The sequence below is a fragment of the Takifugu rubripes genome, chromosome 3 (assembly GCF_901000725.2).
Source record: "Takifugu rubripes chromosome 3, fTakRub1.2, whole genome shotgun sequence".
Classification (NCBI taxonomy): Eukaryota; Metazoa; Chordata; class Actinopteri; order Tetraodontiformes; family Tetraodontidae; genus Takifugu; species Takifugu rubripes.
Window position 1 is genome coordinate 16,851,413 of NC_042287.1, and position 23,239 is coordinate 16,874,651.

The 23,239-nt window shown below is 46.1% G+C and overlaps 2 protein-coding genes, 1 long non-coding RNA gene and 2 pseudogenes across 5 annotated transcripts; 3 read left to right on the plus strand and 2 right to left on the minus strand.

The window, feature by feature from the left end:
* Positions 1-571: 571 nt before the first annotated feature.
* LOC115249287 (UDP-glucuronosyltransferase 2B31 pseudogene) lies at positions 572-3,364 on the plus strand (annotated as a pseudogene).
* Positions 3,365-4,575: 1,211 nt separating this feature from the next.
* LOC115249246 (uncharacterized) lies at positions 4,576-5,150 on the plus strand. Of its 2 annotated transcripts, none has more exons than XR_003887953.1 (4): positions 4,576-4,711; positions 4,785-4,897; positions 4,980-5,047; positions 5,102-5,150. It is a non-coding gene; the product is annotated as an uncharacterized lncRNA (long non-coding RNA). The 2 variants fall into 2 exon arrangements; XR_003887954.1 differs by having other exon boundaries at positions 5,112-5,150.
* Positions 5,151-5,867: 717 nt separating this feature from the next.
* On the minus strand, positions 5,868-7,544 carry LOC115249245 (CCN family member 3-like). Its single transcript, XM_029834310.1, has 2 exons — positions 7,349-7,544; positions 5,868-7,247 (listed from the first exon to the last, which is right to left on the minus strand). The coding sequence occupies exons 1-2, from the start codon at positions 7,403-7,405 to the stop codon at positions 6,960-6,962; spliced, it is 345 nt and encodes a 114-aa protein (XP_029690170.1). The 5' UTR covers positions 7,406-7,544; the 3' UTR covers positions 5,868-6,959.
* Positions 7,545-7,553: 9 nt separating this feature from the next.
* On the minus strand, positions 7,554-10,006 carry LOC115249244 (WNT1-inducible-signaling pathway protein 2-like; the record flags this gene model as incomplete). The annotated part of the gene is made up of 4 exons (XM_029834309.1): positions 9,797-10,006; positions 8,950-9,166; positions 8,325-8,573; positions 7,554-7,582 (listed from the first exon to the last, which is right to left on the minus strand). Coding segments are annotated over exons 1-4 (558 nt in total), but the record flags the coding sequence as incomplete, so codon positions are not given.
* Positions 10,007-14,846: 4,840 nt separating this feature from the next.
* Positions 14,847-23,235, plus strand: LOC115249236 (adenosine deaminase-like; annotated as a pseudogene). The gene is made up of 11 exons (XR_003887929.1): positions 14,847-15,176; positions 16,943-17,004; positions 17,599-17,721; positions 18,677-18,820; positions 19,352-19,466; positions 20,354-20,478; positions 21,211-21,282; positions 21,366-21,467; positions 21,664-21,731; positions 21,805-21,934; positions 22,490-23,235. The product of XR_003887929.1 is annotated as an adenosine deaminase-like (transcript).
* Positions 23,236-23,239: the final 4 nt, after the last annotated feature.

Here is a 23,239-nt window from a genome sequence, read left to right on the forward strand (position 1 = left end):
AGGGCTGAAAGGGTCCAGAAAGATTTACGTAGCAAATGTGCACGCCACGTGTATTTCATCATCACAATTGTGGATGTGGAATCTATTTTGGCGGCCTCGTCTGTAGATGGTGCTTCTGCGTTCCAGTGAGGGAACAAGGAACATTATAATCTTGGCCCCATAAACGCAGGCACAGCTCAGTATTAGATCACTGGTGGCTGAACAAGCCTTATTGACAGTGTCCTGGTCCTCGTGGTTCACAGGTAACTATTATTTCCACACTCTAGCTGTTGCTGAAAAATAACTGACTGTGAAAGAAGCGTTTAGTGACGATTTGAGTTGTTTCAATTTAAGTGTAGATGAGTATTTTGTTGTTGTGTTAAGTTGATTAATGGCTGCTGTCAGGGTTTCTGGGTTGTGTCGGTCGTTGTCCTGCAGGGGGGGGTGTGGGGCACAATCGGTGGCAGCTGGCACTGCTGGCACGCGCACCTGTAGGCAATTTACATCATGCTGCCTATTTAAGCAAGGTGCGCCTGCCTGTCAGTGCCAGGGTGTCTGTTTGTCTTGTGAGGGTGTTCTGTTCGTTTGTCAGCGTGTCTGTTCGTCCTCCTCGTTGTGTGCTGGTGTTCTGTGTTTCCTGGGGTGCTGCTCCAGCTTCGTGTCTCCTGGGGTGCCGCTCCAGCTCCGTGTCTCCTGGAGGGCCGCCCCAACTTCGTGTCTCCTGGAGCGCCACCCCAGCTTCGTGTCTTCTGGTGGGCCGCCCCTGCTCCCTGGCCTGCGTTCAGGTCCTGATCAACCCGTCTGTGACAGGCTACTGTTTCTGTTACTGCGTTGCACACAGAATACCTACTGGGTGTGTGTGTGGGTTTGAGCTTGTGCATGAGAGACAGAGAGAATGTGAATGTTATAGCAGTTCATGTGTTTTTGATAAAGCAAATGTACTAAACACAATTGTGTTTTAAGCATTTCTGATATCAGAATATCAGAAATGATATCAGAAATGCTTAAAACACAATAACATAATGGTATTCAATTTTTGCTGGCTTAGCAAGTAATAGTAACGTGTCCTGGTCAGCGTCCGGACTAACCAGTCAGCCAGTTCGCAACAGATTCATTGTATACTGTTTTGTAGTCGTTGGATACACGGTGTTTATGACTACTACTACTACTACTACTACTACTACTACTACTAATAATAATAATAATAATAATAATAATAATAATAATAATAATAATAATAATAATAATAATAATATAATAATATAATGTTTGTAATAGCCTTTGCCTCTTCTTGGCAGTGATGGCTTCATATCCAGTCCTGACCTTCCTGGTGTTCTTCTCAGCAGCTCTGTCCTCCACCTGTGATGGAGGAAAAGTGCTTGTTTACCCTCTAGATGGGAGCCACTGGCTGAACATGAAAATCCTCTTGGAGCTGCTTCACTCTCGGGGCCATGAAATAACGGTAATACGTTCGTCCACCAGCTGGTACATTTCTGAAGTCTCGCCAATACACCTCCATTACCATCGCCCAGGACCACTCACATCACATCGAGGGTCAAGACTTCATGACCTCTTTCTTAAAGAGGTCAATAGAGATCCGGCGGAGAGAAGGTTCACTCTGGGCTTTTTTTGAATTTTATCAAAACCTTTTCACTATTTTAGAGGAAAGTCAGCAAAACGTGGCCAAGATGGTCATCGACATCTTTGAGAATGAGATGCTAATTATGAAGCTAAAGAAAACTGAATACGATTTCATGCTGTTGGATCCTGCATTTCTAGGGGGAGTGTTGTTAGCGCACTATCTCCAGCTTCCAACGGTGCTCAGTGCTCGCTGGGCTTTCAGCGGCGAGGCACACTTCGCCATCGCACCTTCTCCACTCTCCTACGTTCCCCAATTATTTTCTTATAACTCTGATAAAATGGACTTTTTTCAGAGAATGAAAAATGTCATCTCTCATATGATGTTGGTCTACATGCACTACTTTGTTGTAAATCCCCCTTACCAAGCAGTGTGTGACAAATATTTTGGTGCCGATGTCAACGTCATGTCTCTCATGCAGGGAGCTGATCTCTGGTTAATACGATCTGATTTTATATTCGAGTTTCCTCATCCTACCATGCCCAATGTGGTCTACATCGGAGGGTTTCAAGGCAAACCTTCTCAGCCTCTTCCAGCAGATTTAGAGGATTTTATGCAGAGTTCTGGTGAGCACGGGGTGGTCGTCATGTCACTGGGGACTCTGCTGGGCGATCTTGGCCCTGAGTTATCAGAGATCATTGCATCAGCGTTTGCCAACCTTCCTCAGAAGGTGGTGTGGAGACACATTGGAGAAAGACCCACCAGCCTGGGAAACAACACCATGCTGGTTAAATGGCTGCCTCAAAATGATATCTTAGGTCACCCGAAAACCAAACTTTTTATGTCGCATGGGGGCTATAACGGTATTTATGAGGCCATCTACCATGGGGTCCCGATCCTGGGCCTTCCTCTCATCTTTGACCAGATTGATAATTTTGTACGTATGAAGGCACGGGGGCTGCTGAGATGGTCGATGTCACAACGTTGGATGTTGAGACTCTGACCAATACTCTGAAGAATATTCTCGATCCTACGAAGGCATACAAAGAGAAAATACAGAAGCTGTCACAGCTTCACCATGACAAACCAATGAAACCCATAGACAGCGCCCTCTTCTGGATGGAGTTTGTCATGAGGCACAAGGGCGCCTCACACCTGCGTACAGAGTCCTACAAGTTACCGTGGTACGCCTATCACTGTCTGGACGTGATGGCCGTCTTCGCAGCCTGTGGCTTGATACTCATGTCATTAGTTTGGGTCTCCTGCCGATGTGTCATCAGAGCTCTCATTAGAGCGACAAAATCACCAGCAAAATCTAAGAAAGAATAGATCAGTTCATGAGAAAACAGGTGTATGAACCTTGTTCAACCTTCTAAATTTAGGTTGTAACTTTAATCCATTTCTTTTGAAGGCTGCAAAGCTAGCTGTAGGATTTAGCCAGCTTGAATCTTCCCACTTCATTTTGGTTGAATAAAAGTGGAGCGTTGTTGCTCTACCAGTGGTAACTTCATGTGAAATTGATTATGCATTCACTGTAAGCTCTGCTTCCCCCTCACGCAAGCTAGAGTTGTTGCCTTGTTTCTTTTTATGGGTTACAACCGACCAAACCAGGTCAACTGCAGGAGTGTTGAGGTGTGCAAATAATACTGAAGCCTTATTGGAGAAAAAGGGTTGGTGATAGAATATTAGTTAAATGGTTGTTGAATATGTGCTAAACATTTCACTGATGAGCTTAAGACTTTTCGCCATTTGTCAGCAATGTGCGCGTCCATCCAGTGTGAAATAAAATTCTTTCTTTAAAAACTACAACTGTGGTGCAATTCCTCAGTGTTCTGTCTCCAAGTCAAGGTGTCCAACTTTGTCTCACAATCTATGAATGTATAAAACACACTTTTTTCCATTCAAAGATCCTGTGATCTACATCTTATAATGTTTAATCAGCGACTTTTATTAGAAGTGGATCCATTGGAGCGGGTGTTGCACGCAGCTTGTTCCAGACAGGTACTGTTTGTGCCCCGGTTGTGGTTTTCCTTTCTGACTGAATAGAATTTTGCTTTCACTAAATCTCTCACTTTGTACTACTACTCGTGTCAGGTTCCCAGTTTCTGGGAACTCTTTTGCAGGGTTTCTCTGCGGGGGGCGTGGTGGAGCCATGCCTCAGCCACAGGTGGTGCCGGGGACTGGCGCACCTGCAGACTATCGTAATCAAGCCACCTATTTATGGACTGTTCTCACGGTTGGCCAGCGTTGGCGTGTTTTGTCGTTTTCGGAAAACCCCGGCTGTACCCTCCTGGACTTTTGTGAGACTGTTTCCTTCGTGGATAACTTTTGAACCCGTTATCGGATTGTTTTTTTTCTTAATCCTTCATGGACTGCTTGTGTCGTAAGTTTACGTTCCCTGTTTTGATTAAGCACCGAGTCGTGGTCTCCACGCCTCTTTTTGAGTTCTACAAACTTTAATAAAGCTTCTCGGAACGATACGCCACTGTGTCCTGCCTGCTTTCGGGTCCTGATACAACCACTCCTAACACCTCGTGCATTTCTGTTTCACTTGCGTTTAAATTGAAGTTCCGCACCTCCTCCCCCCCACCCTGTACTATCAGAGAAGAAACGGATTCCTTAAGAATGTTTATTATTTCATCTGAGTATGACGGATAAAGCACCAGTGATATAAAGCAGCAGATGCACATAAAAAATAAGCTTGTATCAGACGGCTGATGGAGGAGAACCTCGAGTAAAAAGGGTTGTCGCCTGTGTGGTAGGTTCCTGAGCTGGCTGCAAACATTTTCTGAGAGGAGCCAGGATGTTTTCATCTCCACGGAGGTAAACCAGAGGGTTGAGAGCACTGTTCAAACAAACAAGGGCACGACTGAGCTGACGGGCGATGTACACTCCGTTAGACCATTTTTGGCACACCTTCCAAATGAACTGAAGTCTTGACCAAAGGTTGAGGTTCTTGAGTATGTGATAGGGGATGTAACAAACAGAAAAAAGAAGAACCAGGAGGAACAACAGCTTCATGCATCTCTGTCTTAATACCTTGTCAGTGGTATTTTTCCGGCAGAGAACAACAAGCACGTGTCCGTAGCAGCCCAGTGTGATGAGGAGCGGGATGCAGAATCCCATGAACGTCCATCCAAGACTGTACTTTAGGTAACTCTCTACATACTCGTCATCGGTGGTATCAAAGCATTTCTCGGTGTTTCTCTTAGATGTTTTGGTGTAGAACATATCTGGAAGACACTGAATTCCAACTAACAGCCAAGTGGTGACAGAGATAATCACAGAGTGGGTGAAGGTGATGCGTCCCATCGCTCTCATCGGATGGACAATAGCCAGGTACCGGTACACACTTATGCACGTCAGGAACCCAATGCTGCCATACAGATTAAGATTGAAGCAGAATCTTGTTATCTTGCAGAATGTCTGTCCGAAAATCCATCGACGACTCATGAGGTAGTAGACCACCAGAAATGGAAGCGTGAGCAGGTAGAGAACGTCTGAAATTCCCAGGTTGAGCACAAATAGGCTGATGTTGCCTAGTTTCTTCCAGTTCTTCAGCAGAGATCTTAGTCCCCATCCATTAGCCGCCCAGACCGATGAAGAACACCAGGATGTAAACAGGAGGCAGGAATTTGCCCGTGAAACTAAAGCTGACACGAGGACAGGAGCTGTTATTCATCGTCTTCTGGACAGAGATCAGCTCCGCTCTGAAACGTGCTCCCCGAGGTGTGGCTGCTGCAGAGAAGACTTCCTGTTCCTGCTTCTATGTGTCAGAAGGGAAATAACCCAAATCTGTACATCGGAAAGAGTTGATATGTGTTGATGACTAACAGAAACATCAAGTCAAAGTACAAGTGTGATGTTTAGCATTCTGAGAAACAATGAGATTGAATGAACCTCAACCAACATACAAAGTCTTGGACTACTATTTAAAATCTACATGCATTTAATTTAAAACTGCTTTGAATAGATGAAGAAATAGATTTGAGTTTCAAATTGTTTCTGTTAACAGCCCCTGTGCTCAGAACCTTATTTTGTCACTTATTAGTTTATACTATTTTTAAAATCGTTAAGGTTGTCTCATTTGTTCACTGATCCTGAGCTGGTTGCATTTTTCTGTCTGTGACACCGTGGCAGCATAATCCTTCATAAAAATCAGTATTGAGAGGAAACACATCAGGATTCCAGGAAAACTGAGGAATCTGATCTGAATTTGAGACTCAAATACAAAACAAGCATGAAGATCTGGCAAAAATCAGCACAAAGATTAGGCAGATGGAGGAAAACAGACAGGAAACCACAAGTGTAAAGCTTCAAAAAAACACATTTTTAATATGTATTTACTTTGAAACGTCCTGACACAACAATAAGACCATCAAAACAACTCAAACTCTTAGCAGCCCTCAAGTAGGCTCACGTCTCCAAACACACACAAATAACATCACCATCAAACATCGTCTCAAACAAATATGGATGTTAGGACCAAAACCAAAGGAGATCTTAGGTCCGCCATGATGGATAGGAGAGGTGGTTTTATAAAGAAACCATGAAAAAAGTCAAAACACAACTCAGGTCTGAAATAGTACCACACATACAACTACAGTATAGAGAGGAGACATCTGCGCAGAATTATCTACAACAGTAAACGAAGAAGTGCAAAATCATCACAAGCAAAACTGTGCAAACAAATAGTTGCATTGCTCACATTAGAGAATAAAATCAGTCAACACAGAGACTGGTGTCATAAAATTAACAAGTTATCAAATATTTCTGACTCTAGAAACACCAGTTAGTGTAAACTAGACACTATTAGATATCATTTTAACTCCTGACTTTTAGATTTTACTTGCAATTGAAGGTTTTTATCAGTGCACGGCCTCTAAAATTACCATATACATTAAACTCACTTCTATCCTTGACACATGCTACCATATGTGTATCTTTGACTTACTTGTTAATTCTTATCATTAGAAAATGTGTATTATTAGTGGTAAAAAAAAAAAAAAAGTGCTGTCATGTGTACATTTACTTTGTTTTATTTTATTAAATTACTTCATGATCACCTCTGACTTGGAGATTGAAACAAACCTAAAGTGGATCAGCAGGATGGGGGGTGGGGGGGGGGGGGGAAGGGGTGGACTGCATATTATTTAATTAGTAAAAGTGAATGAACTAGATACAGATAAAGGGGCGAATGCTGGATTATGAACTGCCGGTGTTCTCCTTTCTGTCGTCACGATAACGACCAAGTGTATAATAATGAAGCAAATGTCAGCAATTGTCCCCACTCACAGTTTTAGTATCTCTAATATGTTGGCCTGGTGACAGAATGTGTGCTGATTGAAATACCTTCAGTCACTGGCCTCAGTCCCCTCATCAACCCGCTCCTACGGGCCTGTCAGGGCCTGAAGCCTCCGAGTGCTGGGTTACGAAAAGGCCCGTAGGGGCAGCTGTCGCTGCAAACACACGAGTGGATCATCATCACGGGCCGCCGTATCAGCGCCCCCGCCAGGCAGCGGAAGGTCACCTCAGCAGTGCTGGTCTGATGAGGTACACAGCAGGAGGAGCCGCTGCACTGGCCGCAGTAGCGCAGCCTGTAAGCGTGAGTACTGACGCAGCCCTGGTGGACCAGCCGAATGGGGCCTGGCGATGTGTAGCTGGCCCCACACTGCCCCTGCTGCCCTGCCTGGACACGCACAAACACACGCATGTTAGAAGAACGGGTGAGGTCAAAGGTTAAAGTGTGTCATGGCTAATGAAATGACAGTAATGAAGACAAGCGCTCACTTCGGGGGCTGGGTGAACTGTGTAGCAAGGCCGCACTTTGCAAAGTCTCATTTCCATTTGCAACTTGCAGGCGGGGTTCTGGTTGGAGACCCGTGTGGAGACCCCGGCGCCACAGCTCTGAGAACAGGGGCTCCACTGGGTGCTCTTCGCCGTACAGGTGGGGGGAGGTGGGACTAGTTTGTTCAGGGGATGATATTGCGGGGAGAAAAGGCCACAACCCGGTTTTCCTCGTGGCTAAAGAAAACAAAGGAGGAAGTCAAACATAAAAAGATGAGCATGTTTCAAATTGCAGCTACTTTCTCCTTGCAAATTTTACCCAGACCCAAGAAATCCATTCAGAGTGATCCCAGTCACCCCAGAAAAAATGTTTTTGGAATTATTTGAACTTTTGTTTTCCCAAAATGGTCCAGTGTATGAATTCACAATTCAGTTTGTGGGAGTAAAATCCAAACAACACATATTTTCTCCCCAACTCTACCCGCTTCCTGTCCTGAAAACCAGCTGACCTCTGGCAGTGACCAATGAAACAGGAGATGTTTGCCTGCTGCTGTCAGCAGGTTGTTTGACTGAGTCGATGTTTGAAACTTCACTTTTTTCAGATACACCTTTTTCTAATGTCTGTGTCTGTCTTCCTGTGTGTTTGATTTTCACACAGCTGTTATGAAAGCAGGAACAGTGACTGTGAAAAAAAAAGTGTTTGGATGTTTCCAGAACAGCATGAGTTATATTCAGACTGTGAATGTTCCTTTGGTCAGACACACCCAGTCGAGGGCATAAAAATGCTCCTGTAAAATGTTCCAGACATGACCTCTAATGACAAATCTCATATAAACAAGAAATAGTGCCGTCACCACGACATCCACTAGGAAGACATTTGTAAAAATGCACCCCCCCACACACACACACTTTAAAGGGGAATATGGACACTGTCAGCATGAGTAGAAACAGTCGGGCAGAGCTGGATTACAGGGCCCACCTGTGATGGCGTCCTGAATGACGGTGTTCTCCAGGTTCTCACACACCCACTGTTTGCAGCATTTCCCCGGTAACCGAATGTGCTGTGGTCTGGGACAGTCTGGGGTGGGACGACGGACATCCAGAGGGCAGGCCGGCACACAGGCCACCCCACCCCCGCTGCAGCGGCACAGCGTGTCACAGGAGGGCTGGAAGGACTGGCCCTCGCCGTAAGTGACGCCGTTGACCACGCAGCCCAGCGCTTCCTGACCTGAAATGTGCACGCAGAACAGAAGCTGTCTTCACATCCCTGACCTACTGATGTGGGAAGGTAATCAGGAAGTGGACGAGTTAGGCCAGGTGAGGAGGGTGGAAAACACAGGCGTCGCTGTCTGAGCCGGTCCAGTTTTATGAGAACCGGGCCTCACTACTGAGAACCGTCTGTGTCTCAAGTCTAGTATCTGCAATATATCACACCCAGACAGCAGTCGTTACAGGAAAAGTGTCAACACGAGTCCTTGAAACAGAAGTCCAAGTGTTTCTCGCCCCCGGCAGCCTGTCGTGCTCTGCTGAGCAGACTTTAAACACATGCTGTCGCACTCATGCGGGCCGAGCGTCGGCCCCGCCCACACAGACGTGAACCTCACCGACACATTCGCCGGGCCCCCCGGGGAAACTGGCACTGTAGTCGCACTGCAGGCCTCTCTGGCCGTCGCAGGGAAACCTGTGGCTGCAGGGCTCCCCCAGCTGCCGGGCACACACCGGGCAGCACCGGCAGCCATCCGCCACCAGGGGCACTCCTGGCGGGCACTGGGGGGCCGAGGTGGGGCAGAGACAGGGCCTGTCACACAGCTGGGAGCACACCTGAGGGAACACACACGGGGACAGGTTACAGGAAAAAAGTGCACTGAAACACAGCCAAAAGCCTACCGCCACACCCACACTTTGCTGTGCACGTGCATGTGCACGTTCTCATGGAGATAAACAAACAAGCATGGGGTCACTGTCCTGACCCCCCCATCACACACAGGCAGCTCTAATGGGAATCTTATAATCTACTATTGTGGGTTTGCTTGATTTCTTATTCTTCTTGTTTACCGATTTGTTAAAACAGACAATAAGAAGAAAAAAACCTTGGTGACAACTACAAATTAAGGAAAATAAAACTGTACAGCAACTAACACAAATATGAAGCTGATATTGAAGATAACTCACATACAGACAGAACACACACAAAAAAATGACGATTCTGGGAGTGTAAAAAAGAATATATAAAATATAAGACATTTCCACAAGAAGATTTGTCCAAATTACCATCAATTATCTTTGAGATACGCAAAAAATGTATTGAATTGAGGTTTGACCCACAAATAAACAAACAATAACCATTTTAATGAGCTTTAAATGAGAGCGCGTTCCCCCGGATCAGTAAAAAATGAACCTGAGTATTATTAGTAGTGAGGTGAGAAAGGTCAGAGGGCAATCAGGGCTCACCTGTGTCACCACACACAGCAGAACAGCCGACGCCATCAGCCCGTCACTCCACGCTCGCTCCATGAGGTCTGCTGGTGCCGATGGAGCTCGTCCGTCTCAGCCAGTCGCTGCTCATTTTCGCTCCTGCTGACATTTATAAAGTCTGGACGCTGATGTCACAGGCTGACGACAGTGTAAACAGCTGCTGGAGCAACATCTGAAATGTTTCGCATTCCTCCTCCCTGCTCCCCACACAGCCTCCCTCCTCCCTCCTCTTCCAGTCTTGTGGCCATCCGAGTTTGCACAGCTTAAGACGCGCCGAGGGGAGGAAAAATACACGAGGCCAAACGTCCACAAGGAAAAGAACCTTCTGGGATTTTGTGGCGATGTCTCAAATATATGTTGATCTTATCGCGCCGCTGTTTTTACAGGCTGCCGCTTTAATGCACCTTCAGGGGAAAACGCTGGTGTTCCCAGAAAGGAGAGCTGAAGAGAAAAGAGCCCCTCCATCTAAACGCTCCCTCATTTATAATGTGTAACTTGGATCAACGTTTCCTCCGTCTGGTTGCCGTGGTGTCGAGGCAGCACGTCTGTTGTTGGCCTGACCTTGAATCATCCTGATCTCTTCCATTGTGAGACATTCAGCTCCTCGGGTCTCCGCTGAGACGCTTCTCCCTCCGCAGGCGTAACCATGTGGAAGGCAAAGTTTATCTGTGTGAACCAAAGAAGAGCAGCGCACAACTTCGTCACACTAACGGCCGCCGTCGGAGGTCAAGATCCCGGAGATCACCAAAGATCAGAGTCAAAGATCTGGCCCAGCAACTGTTGGAGGGAAGATTCTTGATGTTGCTGCTCCAGATCCAAACCACTCAGAATCGAAACACCTCAGCTGAATCCAAAGAAACGTCACGCCAGCAGCAGACAGCTGATGGTGACGTTGCAGCTGAAGCCTCGTTGTTGCTGCGCTCATGTAGATCTAATTATCTTGATTTGAAAGGCCTTTATGACAGAAAATTGAGATTATTTTGGATATTCTCTGAATTTCAGCATCAGGCGTTTGCAGACGGTGCTGACATCTTGTGAGTAACAACAGTTATAAATAGAATGAGAAGAAAGGAAAGAATGTGGGACTCTGTAGGTGGGCTCCAGGTGGTCGATCGCTGTAGATGGGCTGCACCAGTTTGTCTGAACACGAGGACTTCCTGGCAGCTGAGCCACATGTTTTCCCCCAATTCCAAGAATGTCAGAGGCATTTCCAATCGCTGCAAAGACTTTCCAGCCTCAACACACAAAAGCATGTTTTTCTTATTATAACTATATATATATATATACATCTCTCTCTCTCTCTCTCTCTCTCTCTCTCTCTCTCTCTCTCTCTCTCTCTCTCTCTACACACACACACACACACACACACATTTATATATATAAATTTCCTGAAAAGTTTCTGTATGTATAGAATCACCAAAATTAAACCAAATTAAAATTTAGGCTAAAATCTTTGAACAAAGGGAAATATTACTGACTCCAATAGCTTTGTATCGAATGATTCGGTCTTTATCGCGTCTGTCACAGTGGAGCTAAAATGGGAAAGTGGGAAAATGAGCTCAGAGGGAAATGTTGTATTTAGTTTACGGTTATTAACGCTGCCGCAACCTCGATCTGCGGCCACTAGGTGGCGCAAAAACACCTTCAAGGTTGAGTAATCGCGAGCAACAGCTGCGGCCTGGTGTTGTCGTGGAAGTCTTCCCTTGGGTTTCCATCAAAACACCAAAGTCTAAAATAGAGTTAGATTGAACTTGGTTTGATTATGAGCCATAAAGTTCATCATTTTAGTGGGGATCTAATTATCACGGAACCACAGGTGTTGTTAAAGTGAGCTGATTTCCCCCTCAGTATTGTCTGTATTCTTTTATTACCCTTTTGTGACCTCGGTGAGTCCAGACAATGGTAAATGCTGCCAGTTTGTGGGTTTGGGCCGTACCAGCTCACTGAGGCTGATTTGAACACGTCTCAGAATAAACAGAGCGCGGGAGGAAACAGCTACACATCAGACTCAACTCTTTTCCAAGGACAATGTTTGACACACACATAACACGAGCAGCTCCAGTTGCATTTGGCATTTTTTTGTCTGAGGTTTTGGCCAAATGGTCCAGTCATTGGCAGAGCCCCCGGTTCTCCTTCTGGGAGAAAGTGAAGAGGACAGAGAGGTCCAGCTTTGCACCATGAGTCAAGCGGCACGTGCAAATGGAAGTCTGAGCATGATGTTGATGAGTTACACTGACTCATTATTCCAGTAAAACATTCTGTTCTGTAACGTCAGCCATCCTTGGATCAGCACCACACCCACAAAATAAAGACCCAGAATCACGATCACAGCCTGAATTACCGTGTCAGTTCCTCTTCCTCCTTTCTGTGCGACTCTCATTTCAACACTTCAGCCCTGAGTTGATCCTCTCACACAGACGCGGATTTCCTTTAGTCAGGCGTGTAGGTGATGATGTCATTCCTCAACTTTGGCTTTAACATCAAACATCACAGCTAAATCACTTCCACATGAGCTGTTCATTTAGACCTTCAACACGGAGGGAAAATACGGGCAGAAAGTGCACGGAAACAGTTGAACATTTACAGAATATGATGAAAAACTACACCCACTGGTGCAGGTGTTTCCTATGAAAGTACCCTGCAAAGGAAACACTACAGCTGTTGGAATAATATATGCTTCCTAAATTGAATTCAAAGTAGAAATATATCCAAAAATATCAAAGTTAGACCTGAGCTGATTTTCTCTGGCCACTCATCCAGAGACTAAATATGATAATTAGCTCTGAGCCAAGAGACTGAAGTTGGACCTTTGATTAAATAACTATAGAAAGAGAAAGGGCGGATTGTTCAGAGGCCAATCACCTTCGTGGTCTCTGTGCTTGTCATCGCCAGTATTAAAGTTGATCTGCTCCAAAATGAGGCTGCTACCTGAGAGAAACATGCACACGCGGCCCCAAACAACACTAGTAATTCCAGTCACAGCCAAAATGTTTCCCTAGAATTCCGGACATTCTATCCTGATGTGTGAAAATCCCACAGTGTTGCCACAGGAACACCAGCGGCTGAAGGGAAGAACGCCACCACTCTCAAAGGTCACCTCCTGACGTACGCAGGGTTGAGGTCACAGAGAGAACCGATGGTCCAGACACTTCTTCTCACCTATTCATCATGAAATCACATCAGCCAGAGCTGCAGGGACACAGTCTGGAGCGCCAGGAATGGCAGCTGACAGCTTCCTCTTTGACTCTGCGTGTCCGTCCTCCAACACCTGAGCTTCATTCATTTATGGGTCGAATACAGATGTTGTTTAAAAAGATTGTAGACACCATTTTGTTGCTGACAGCGTTCTGATGCCTGGAGATTGAACCCATGGGCCTGTGGTTGGACACCATTGTAATCCAGCACAACCTGCTTGCACCAGCCGTGTTAACGAGTTACATTAGAAAGTGGAACTGGGTGTGGGGAGAATTGCAGCCATGAAGCTTGTCTATTTCAAGTAATTCTACTTATAACTACTGGAGTAAGAGGGTGTTTGTGGGGTTTTTTTTCACAGAAACATAAATTAGAAATAGAGGCCTTCCTTTTTAAACACACCAAAATCAACAAAACATCCATTTCTGGCTTCAGTTCCTAAAAATAGTTAAAACAAATAATCAACAAGGATCCAATTCATGAACTTGGCTTCTTCAGCACGTAATAGCTTGTCTTTTTTTATACATTCAAACTAAAGTCATATTCTTTGCGGCCAGTAAGAGACAAGATTTTACTATTTTTATAATATTTTTGGAATTATTTCCTTCTTCTGATTATGTCTCTGAGCTTCAGAACGAGTTCGGGTTCGTGGTCCGCGTACTGGCTGTTTTTTACTGTCTTACAGGGACCTCTAGTGGTCTAATGATAAACGACACCGAGCCAGAGGGTATTTGCCCGCAATGAGCCAAATATTCTGTATATATTGTCATCTTCAGTATTTATTTATTTAATTTAGGGAAAATGGCGGTAAATGGAGTATCTTTTTATGTTCAAGCTTAACATACATTAACGGGGGAAGAGACAGATATTTCGATGGTGATTTCACTTCCTGTAAGAAAAAATCTGTCTCGCGTGGTTTTTAAAAAAAACAACTCTTCAGTTGATTGCGCAACTGTTTTTCAGAATTTATGATGCAATTCTTCCACAAAACTGCACAAAAAACAAACGATCACTTTCCTGATTATTACACATGTATTAAGAGTCTTATGCCACATTTTTATTGCTGATTTAGGCTTTTACTCAGTTCCAACACTTTTTAATTTCTTCCCATGAATTTAGCAGGTTGTTGTGATGTCTTGTGTTATAGAGAACACACTTAAAAAAGAACAGTGATGCAATTTAAGAGAACCCTGCTGGTTGAATTACACCCACGGGGACTCTGCCAACATGGAAACTGACACACGTAGAAACATCTGACCTGCAGCTTCACTGGAGGTGAAGGACTCTGAACACGATGGTCAAGTGTAAAGTCACATGCAGACGTATAAAAGTATGTTAAAGGTTTCTGCTGTTCTGCCGAAACTGCAGCTGTCTGTGGAAGTGGAAGCAAAAGAGCCACAAGATGGTCATGCTGACGTAGATAGTTTGAGGAGAAGATGGTACACAGATTACTTAGAAACCTTCTAACAGATCCCAAAATAAGGGTTTATTTTTAAGGCTCCTGTCTGCCACAGGACCCCAGCGTATACCTCTGGTCCTGGGTGACAGGAACACCTCAGGAGGTGCTCTATGATTCCAAGACTGGAACTGGTCTGAACTCTTCCATGAGGTGGTCACTGTTGGTCCCACACACCCGCTTTGGCGTGACCATGAAAACAGCTTCTTCTTCACCAAGAATCGAAATTAACCAAACAAAAGTGAGAGTTCTCAGAATTCCTCTTCCGTGGAGCGAGCTGTGGTTATTCAGGGATGTTTAATGGAGGTGAGAGCAGCACAGATCACCTTGCTGTTGCTTTTGTTGTGCAACACTTGGACAGAATTAATTAGCAAAGCTCTCATCACATGGCTGCAAAGCTGCTGCCGACCAGCCAGGTTAATCCTCCCGACATACTGTCCGTTAGAACGCACACTTTCCCGCACAGCTCTCTGCTCCCGCACCGCTTGCACGCACGCTGACCGCGCGGCAGCGGCGTCCGGGCACCGAGCGGCGCGCTTGTTGCAGCTGGGCGGTGGAAAGGCGTGTCCTGGACTCATGCGTATAATAACCCGGCGCGCCGCGCTTGCGGGTTTTGGCTCTCTGCGCACCGGCAGGATCACCGGCATCCACAGGACCCGCACGATGGCCGAGCTCCCCCCCGGTAGAGTGGTGTTCAACCAGCCCAAGGTACGTTAGCGGCGCGCAGGGAGATTTGGTTCAAGTACTTCAGCTTTTTGATGCGGCCGCTTTATATGAAGCTCAATATGAAGCTTAATATGAAGCTTCCTCTACTGTCCACATTTGCAGCATAATGGAAGCAGCAGCGCTTCTTGGTGCTGATGGAGGAGCTGGAAGTTTGCTGCTTTATAGATTTTGCAGCGCAGGGAGGAAAGGTGATGCTTTAAAGGCGGAAGTCCTCCGTTTACAGTCGCTCATAGACGCGTCTGGCCCGGCTTGGTTTGTTTTGGAGCCCAAAAATGTCAGTTTCCTCCAGGTTCTGTATTTTCCACTCGAGACACCTGCTGAGCTGAGCACGCTCCTTCAGGACTAAAGGCTCCACAAACTGTCCATCTTCATATTGGAAGATCCGTTTGAGAAATGTTGATCAAACGGTTTAGAAGAGAGAAACGATCCTGTCAGACAGTTTAATGCAGATCACCCAGAAACAATCATCAGCATGGTGCCCTTTGGAGTCCATGCTGACTGGGCACATGATCTAACGAGAAGAAAAACGTTGACAGTGAAGTGAAGACGCACGCACGCACGCACGCACGCACGTTAAAATTATGGGCTATCTGGTGACAGTTAATGGTTTGTAACAGAACATTCTGTGGGACGGGCGCAGCTCTTCTCGTTAAAGTGATGTGATGTTTCTGTGTCCTCGTCGGTACCGGAGGAACCAACCAAAAAACCCCGGTTTCATTACAAGTTTCAATGGTGCGTCACGCCCTGATCATCAGGTTCCAATCGTTGGAGAAGCACTCGGCCTCCTGAGGAAGCCTTGACAGTCGTTAAAAGCAGTGTCACTGGTGGCACTCAGAGCTTCGGCGTCCTGATCACATTATTGTGAGGGACCGATTCTCTGTTCTCGTGACTTTAGGGACCACAGTCTGCCAATGCAATCACCAAGACCAATTAGTCCCAAACGAAGGTTCCAGTACAAGAACAGCACACTGAAGAGCAAAATCATTGAGGAGTGTTGCCTGACCCTGGAAATAGACCCTGGAGGAGAACCATCAGCTCCTTCCTGAAGGGCTGGCACTCTTTCTGCCCCGTCCCCTCAGGAATTGTTTTGGCGCCCTTATTTCTGAGCGTGGTCCAGTTTGATCATATCGAGTTTCAACCAAGAGTCCAAATACAGTAAACAAGGTTATAAAGTCGCCCGCATAGAACATCGGCCGATTCTTCTGACCAGAGGAACCACACTGGAACTAGCAAAGTCTTCCTTACGTAACAACACTGTCTGCACACTCTGAACGCGGTGACCCAGGAAGTGCTGTGTACGAGGTTCCTCCGAGAGTCCCTCAACTCACAGACGACTTAAGCAGCTGTTGTGGATCCTTTCGACACGCTGACGACGGCAGGGAAGTAAACATTAATACACGAAACAGATGTGACAGCAGAGTTTTGGTCTTATCTCTAAATGTTCTTGCACGAGCGTCCTGAATGTGGCTGCAGCTCTGAGTCTGGCATGTGACCAGAAATGGCAGCAGAAACCTGCTCCTGAGGTTTGGACCCTTGCAAAATTTCACATTTAAACAGATGTTCATCATCAAGCGATTTCCCAATTTGAGTTCTGGAGCAGATCTCATTTATCTGGGATCTGCCATAAATCCAGCTCCCAGCGCTGAGGAGGCGCCGGCCATTCCTCTGGAAGTGTTCCCAGTCACGCGTTCTGCCACTAACACCTCCCGGTTCCCCTTTTACTCAGTCTTTTGTGTTTCTCTCTGCAGGTTGAGCTGCACGTTCACCTCGATGGATCCATCAGGGTCCAGACCATCGTCGACGTGGCCAAGTAAGGGGGCTATTTTTGTAGTGGGTCTAAATGTTGGAGACAGGGAGTGCCGGGGAGTGTCGTCTTTTTTCCAAGACATCCCAGCGATGGCGCTGAACCGAGCCCCAACGCTGACGTGCTGGGCATCAGATGCTGGAATGTTGGGAAGTGCTGCCTTAAAACAAGGATAACAGCACAAATCTTCACTAAAACTTTAGTTTTATTCCGTTTTATCACCTGTGTGGATAATTAGCGGGGACCCTTGGAGAGGAGCCAGCCAGCACTTAGAAGGCAGAACTCACGTCAGGACCAAGGTTCAGCGGTCAGGAGACAATAATGGAGCGTTTTTACCACTCAGTTAAGCCCACATTTGCATCGCTGCCCGGCCTGATAATGACTCATATCAGCTGATATTTACAGCGAGCTGATAATTTAAAGAAGATATTGGAAAGCATAAAACTAAAAGACGTATGTTGTTGAACTTATTGAACTTGCAGTAAAACACATGCGCCCGTGTCTGATTCACCTCCCTTTACCTTCCTAGATCATTATGTAAATTATAAATATATATATATAGTTATGGGGACCACACAATGCTCTTTTTCTTCCCTCCAGGAGACGTGGCATCCGTCTCCCAGCGAAGACGGCGGAGGGGATGAAGCAGCTCATCATCCTCAAACAGCCAGCCACCCTCACCGAGTTCCTGGGCAAGTTCTCCGAGTACATGCACGTGATTGCGTAAGTTGGGCGGCGCGTTGACTTCAATAAAGGAGCGCGGTGATTTCCTCCCTGTCCAGATGATCGGATGCGGGCCTCACCTCTCGCTCACGTGCCTGGAATGTTCACAGTAAACGAGGAAACCAAGGTTCAGTCATGTTGTTTCCTATCAAACACGTGCAGCTCTACTGTTATCGGACGTCCGAAGGCTCTTAAAGGGACGGTTCACCTCATAATGAAACCTAAAGCTACTTCCCTCATTCAGTGTTTAAAACAGAGAACCAACTCTTTTCTGCAGAACATCAATATTGGATCTGAAAACGGTCAATGAGTGACGTAAGGTCTCAAATATCCACGGGTTTTAATGCTGCGTTGATCTGTCCCTTTAACACCCGTGCGCTGCCCCGTGTGTGATTAATTGTAGGGAAACTCAGCAGGATTATGTAACGTTACTCAAGCACAAAGGTGTGGGCGTATTTGAAATGCCGGACATGTAGAACATCAAGTGTAAAGTTGTTGGGAGGCCCGTCGTGGCGTCTCTCTGACATAGACTCAGTCCTTTGGTACCAGAGCTAAACTGTTGATAAAAGAGCAGAACCACTCCGTCAGAACAGCCCTGAAAGCCTTTAACAATGAGCATCTGTCGTGGTTGTGCCACAGTTGTGCTGAATGGAGCCTTCTGTGCTGAGGCTCTTCAAAGCCCGCTCTACAACAATATAGAGGAACCTGCTAGCTGAATTTTAGCCCATGCGGTTCAATTTTGGAGTCAATACTGGAAGCTGTGCCGTGTCATGTGACACGAAACAGAAAGTCTCGTAATGAGGGAGTCAGTTCTGACCCTGACACTGTGCAAATGCTTATCATGCTCATTTGAAAGGATTATTACTGTGTTAATGGCTCTTGTCCTTCAGCGATAAGTGATTATTGGTGTCTTTATCAGTTATCTGTGTTTTTCTTCATCTTTTTGGTTTTTCAGAGGAGACAGAGAGGCAATAAAGAGGATAGCGTATGAATTTGTTGAGGACAGAGCCAAGGAGGGTGTGATTTATGTGGAGGCCAGGTACAGTCCACACTTCCTGGCAAACACGAAGGTGGATCCTATACCATGGAACCAGAAGGAGTAAGTACTTCACTTTCAATAGAATCTGGGTGTTTTCATAAAACCACAGTTTGGTAAAATGTTCAAATCTAGCAGGAAACTGTGGAAAGATCAGATTTTGTACACAGCTTTTTGGTGTCCGAAGCAAATTTTGTGATTAATGAGATGTCCGATATTTATGACAAGAATTCCTCCATCTCAAAAGTCTATTTTCTCCTGGCAACACTTCCAGACTCTCCTTCCCAGGCTCGTTCCCCGTGGGGGCGGATTAAGGGAAATTTACACAGTCACTCTGAAGAATGAAACAGAGTAATGTCAGTTGCTTCAGACATGTCGGACAGGTTTTGGCGTATTTCCCCTGTGCTAACCTGGATCAGGAGGCTGACTGGTGCCACCTTCCTTTTAAATGATCCCCATCTCGCAGGAACACGCAGTTCCAGCTTTTATTCTTCTGTTTGCCCTGACGGAGCATTTGGACTTGTGGGTGGGGACGGTATCGAGTCACTTTTGTGCTATTTAACTGTGTTTTTCTTTGTTTTCTTCTTTACTCAGAGGTGATCTGAGCCCAGATGAGGTGGTTCACCTGGTTAACCAGGGCCTGAGGGGGGGGAGAGGGCCTTCAATATCAAAGCCAGGTCCATTCTATGCTGCATGCGCCACATGCCAAGTAATGAACTGTTCATGCTCCTGTCTGCCCAAAGCACCTTGTGAGATAAGGCTCCTGTCTGTCTGTCTGTCTGTCTGTCTGTCTGTACGTCTGTACGTCTGTCTGTCCGTCATGTACCCAAAGCTCTTCCTCTTTATGAGCAACACAGACAAAGAAAAGGAAGATGTTTAAAACCAGTTCATATTCAAATCACATGCTGATAAAAGGGTCTGATATTTTAGATTAAACACACACCCTTGTTTTGTTTTTTACTTTTGTTCTGCAGCACAGTGACACTTTTATGTGACCAGAACCAATTAGACTAGAGTCAAAGCTCAAATGACCTGTAATGGTGTGAACAACACCTGCACAGAGACGGGTGCGTGGTGACGGGAGGACCAGGACCACCTGGAGAATCACCTGTCCTGAAGGGTTAAACAGTTAAATGTCAGGATTCTGCCAGCCATTGTGCACAGCTGAGAAGTTTCTCGCTGTAATGCTTAAACGCGAACGTGACGTCCAGCTTGACCCATTTGGACCTCTTACTTTGTGCAATGGATGTGACGATATTTCATTATTCAGCTATAGTTTCAATAATGTCTCTGCATGCTCCCACTCCTCCAAACCATCCCCGCTATCGTGCATCCATTTGGTGTCCACAATGTTCATGTGGCAGCTTCTGGATCAACAAAATAACTGAATCCTCTTTAAAGGTGATTCAGGAACTAGAAGCACTTGCAAGTGTCACAAGCGTCTCATCGTAGAATCCATATCACAGATGTGAACCTGTGGGTGTAGCATGATGCTAACGCCACATTGATTCAGACTCCATCTGTGCAACACCTGTGTATACTGGGTGTGGCAGGCCCACAGTGTGTAGTGATATTGGTGTATTTTGTGTTCTCCAGACTGGTCCATGGACATCGTGGAGCTGTGTAAGAAGTATCAGCATGAGGGCGTGGTGGCCATCGATCTGGCAGGTGATGAATCGCTCAGCAGTGAAGCCAACCCTGACCACAGGAGGGCCTACGAGGTGAGCAGGAGGTGTCAGAACATCTAAAACTCATTACCTTTACGGTATGTTTTTGAGGAACAGGGGCTGTAAAGCTCCATTTTACAAGCGAGCTGTTGTGTCTCTTGGGGCCACTGTAATATCAGCATGTTTGAGAAGTGACACCTGTCATGATAGAAGCGTCTCCACAGACGGTGAGCAGTGGGTGGGAACCGTCTGTGGAACAACAAATAAATTGTTCGTTTTCAATTATTGACAACGAGCAGAACAGAGTCCACACTAATAGCAGCACTTATCTTCACATTAACCTCACCTCTAGATAAAGATGTGCACGTTTAGCAAATCACAGCTGGCCTGTCAAAGGTTAAGGCTGCAGGTTAGAAGTTGTAACTAAGTAATCATACTCAGGAGCTTTTAAAGATTCTCTTTATCTTCTTTGACTTTCACTACTTTCGCTAAAACCTGGCAGTGACCCGCCGGGGAGGTGCTTCTGTTCTGTCTCCAAGCACGATGACCCCTTATTAAATTATTAACCTTACTGAACGAGTCTGCAGCCAAGCAGGTCACTCAATATCTGCTTCTGGAAGATATCGCTGCCAATCGGCACAGCTGATGGGCGTCCAACTCCAAGCTGGCCGACTGGATCAAAGTGGTGGTTCCACACACGGACACAGTATCAGACTCTGACCTGCTGCAGCACCTGAGCACACCTGTCGCGTATATGTGGTTGACTTGGCGTATTATTGGTAACAGGAAGCTGCGCGCTGTGGCGTCCACAGGACCGTCCACGCAGGGGAGGTGGGGCCTCCATCTGTGGTGAAGGAGGTAGGCCCTTAGACAATAGGAGACAGAATGCACCGGCAGCAAATGAGGATCCGCCTGTCACTCCTGCCCTGTTATTATTCCAGGCGGTAGAAGTGCTGAAAGCTGAACGTGTTGGCCATGGTTACAGAACTCTGGAGGACCAAAGCCTGTACAGAAAGCTCCTGGCTCAGAACATGCACTTTGAGGTAAGAGGATCACTCAATCTGTGTAATGGAGCCTTAAAATAGCAAGAAATATTTTACTTACTTACAACAAGAACTTGCATTCCAGCTCAAATAAAGATGATCTCACTGCTAATACAGAGAACTTTAGCTGTCAAACGCACTCCCAGCTGGGAGAAGGTGTTGGGCTGACTGCGCTGTTCTCCTGCTCCCACAACAGGTCTGTCCTATTTCCAGTAAACTGACGGGAGCCTGTGACCCAGACTTCACCAAGCACCCTGTCATCACGTAAGCCAGCTGCATTCATGGCCACCTGACTGGGTGACTGTTTAGCCTGGTTACCAGTTTTGCCCGTGCACAGGTTCAGGAAGGACAAGGCCAATTACTCCCTGAACACAGACGACCCTCTGATCTTCAACTCCAGCCTTCACCTCGACTACAGCGTCGCGTCCAAGTACATGGGCTTCACCGAGCAGGAGTTCAAACGGCTGGTGAGACACCGACTCGATCCGTCTTTCACAGGGCAAAGCTGCTAAAATGTGCTTGCTGGTGGAGAAGCTCCGTGCATCCCAATGCTGCTTAATTAAAGGCATGAATAAGCAAGGCAGATATCAGGCAGCGAGCCGCAGGTCCAATCAGAAGAATGGGTTTGGTCCCTTTAAACGGCTCCTCTGCAAATGTTCCCATGTTTTCCAAACATCAGGTTTGCTCATGTTATCTCGTGTTTATACAAGGAGCTCAGCTCCTCATGAACTCTGTTCGTCCGGTTCTGAGATGTCCGTTTTGAAAAGAAAAAACCCAAAACGTATTTCTCCTGAAATCCAAACGCTTGATTTTCGTGTGGTGGAGGAAAAACAGAGAATTTGCTTCCCGAGTTTCCAGAACATGAGAAGAAGCGTCACCATTTCAGGTCTGCTAAAACTCCAGCCAGGATCCAATCAAACTGTGGGATCATCGGATTAAAGAAGCCAGCTTGTGCTAACGAGGGAAAAAATTAAAGTCTAGTTCCCAAACGGCACCTGAACATCTTTTTTTGTTTCTTGTAGAACATCAATGCCGCAGAATCCTGTTTTCTGCCAGAGAAGGAGAAGCAAGAGCTCCTCATCAGCCTTTATAAGGCCTATGGGATGTTGAAGAGCACTCCCTTCTAGAGCTGACGGGTCCACCGGAGCAGCGTAACAACCCAGGGAAAAACCACTGTGACCATCACAAACGCCCCAACACGACAGCGCGTCTGCGTCCTGCAGCTAACGGACACACGGACTCTCGCATGTGCTCCTTCCTCCACGTACCCGTTTGTCAACTGTGAGGTTTCGCCAGTTTTTCCATCTCTGTGCTTTTAGTTTACAGTCAAATTCCTGAAGGTGTCACAGTGTTGATAAGAATCCGACTTGTCATCATGTGGCGGCTTCAGAATCAGGGAACTTCCAGTACGCGGGCGCGGGCCATCCTTTGGTTCCTCGTGTTGCATCTTTTGGTGAGCACACCTGCAGAGTAACACGTGGTCTTTAATCACTGTGGGTTTTCATGTTTACCGGCGAAGCGAGGGACCTTTTTTAACTCTACACATCATCTGCATCAGGTGAAACAGCTAAATACCAAAAGTACTTCAACATTTAAACGCTAGATGGCGCAATACTGCCACCAACGTGAGTTTACAGTATTTCAGAATTATGATCCCACAATCTTATCATGTATTTATTTAGAATATTTTAGACCAACTAAAGCACTTCCATCTTTATCAGATGCATTATGAGAAACAAATCCTAATAAAAGCTGTGCTGAACTCTTCTGCA

Excerpts from the sequence above, each read along its gene's own strand:
- LOC115249245 (XM_029834310.1), bottom strand. The coding sequence starts at position 7,405 with ATGGAAATGAGACTTTGCAAAGTGCGGCCTTGCTACACAGTTCACCCA. Across the intron at positions 7,248-7,348 it reads CAGTTCACCCAGCCCCCGAA|GCAGGGCAGCAGGGGCAGTG; the intron begins GTGAGCGCTTGT and ends GTGCGTGTCCAG.